This window comes from Pediculus humanus, genomic scaffold (genome assembly GCF_000006295.1).
Source record: "Pediculus humanus corporis 1103172108298 genomic scaffold, whole genome shotgun sequence".
Lineage (NCBI taxonomy): Eukaryota > Metazoa > Arthropoda > Insecta > Psocodea > Pediculidae > Pediculus > Pediculus humanus.
The window spans coordinates 821,308-823,049 of NW_002987867.1; the positions used below are offsets into that span (position 1 = coordinate 821,308).

Below are 1,742 nucleotides of genomic sequence, written 5' to 3' on the forward strand. Positions count from 1 at the left end.
AAAATTCTTTTCATACTGCGAGTATAATTTAGTTTTTTTTTTTTTTTAAAGAGATTTTAAGATCGTAAATCTTACATTTTTTTTTATTTCGGTTTTCTTTTTTTTTGGGGGGAGGGGTGAAGGGATGGAGGGAAAAAGGGATTCTTTAGTTGTCCTACTTTTTTTTAAATTTTTGTCTTTTTGTATTCGTTGTAATCGTATTGCACGTGATTTTGTTTTTTTTTTTTTTTTTTTCAAATATTATTCCTTTGTGCAATGTTGAAATTTTCCTGGTTTTTTTTCCTTTCCTTTTCCTTCTTTAAATGATACAATTTTCCTTTGAATTCTCGAAAACCTTTTGCTAGTGATTGTAACCAAGGCTCCTTTTCTTGTTTCATTCCACACATCCTGACTATTTTTATTTTTAAATTCCTGTACTTCGCCATTTTTTTCTTTCTTCGGTGTTTTCTTTCGCCAGTACTTTGATCAATATTTGGGGAGTTACTTCTTATGTGTAATTGGTTTGTTGTCTGGGGGGACCCGTTAGAAGTATTTTTTAATCGTACAAAAATGTACGCCGGTATCAACCATTAAATGTGATTGTATCACCCTTAAGTACCTTTTTTCGTTTTATATTTTTTCCTTTTCAGGTATATTTAGGTAGGAAAACCAAGATCGCCAACATTAAACTCTTCGTATGTTTATGAATGTTCTCTTGACTTAACTTGTGCAGTTACATCAACGCCATATTATTATTAAAAATGGCGGCGCTGGATAAATTTTTTTTTTTTGTTTAAACAAAACTTAATTGTATAATCGTAAACAACAAAAAAAAAATATGGGGGGGTTGTAGTTTATATTTTAATAGTAGATACATACAATTTTATTGTTAAAAAAAAGGTAAAAAATAAATCGAACGTGAATTAATAATAATAATAAAGCAATAATAAATTTTATAGCGTGTTATATATGCAACAAAAATATAAAAAAAAAAAAATTTTCAATTTCTTTATAAATAAATTATGGGGAAAAAAGAGAAGAAAAAAAAATTTACGTTCGAGTATTATTTTCTTTTTCTTCTGCTTTTTTTTTTTTACATCAATTTATAAAAATTTAACTTTTGTTTTTTTTTTTATAGGTAAAGTTAAAACATTTTTCAAAATAAAAAATAATAAAAAATTTCACTTTTTTTTTTTTTTGCTTGTCGAATAAAACTAAAAACAAACAACAAGAAACAAACAAAAAAAGACAAACGCAAGAGAGAGAGGGAGAGAGAAGGGGAAGGGGAAGAGAAAGATAGATAGAAAAAAAATCAAGTGAATAAATTATTTGTTTTCTATTTTTTTTTTTTTTATGTAAACTTTTTATAAATTTTTTATATTTTTGTCGCGTATACTACATCTTAATAAGAATTTCAAAAAAAAATTTTTTTTTTCTTTTTTGTTTTTAAAGTTAAATTTCAAATAAATAAATAAATAAACAAATTCAAAAACTATATCAATATTCTTCTTCTGCCACGTATAAAATAAAAGTTAAATGTAAAATAATAATAATAACAACAACCTTTCTCCCGTTATAAACCGTACCGAAAGAAAATTATTTTAAAATAAATAAATATATATTTCGTGAGTTTTATTATTATTATTATTATTATTATTATTATTATTATTATTATTATTATTATCATTATTATTATTATTTATTTCTGTCAAATTATCAGATTATTTTAAATTTATGACCGTGAAAAAAAAGAAAAAAAAAAT

The 1,742-nt window shown here is 23.6% G+C and overlaps 1 protein-coding gene across 1 annotated transcript; it reads right to left on the minus strand.

Moving 5' to 3' along the window:
• Positions 1-240: 240 nt before the first annotated feature.
• On the minus strand, positions 241-570 carry Phum_PHUM564120 (uncharacterized protein; the record flags this gene model as incomplete). The annotated part of the gene is made up of 2 exons (XM_002431949.1): positions 241-459; positions 556-570. 2 exons carry the CDS (start codon positions 568-570, stop codon positions 241-243), a joined length of 234 nt encoding a protein of 77 aa, XP_002431994.1.
• Positions 571-1,742: the final 1,172 nt, after the last annotated feature.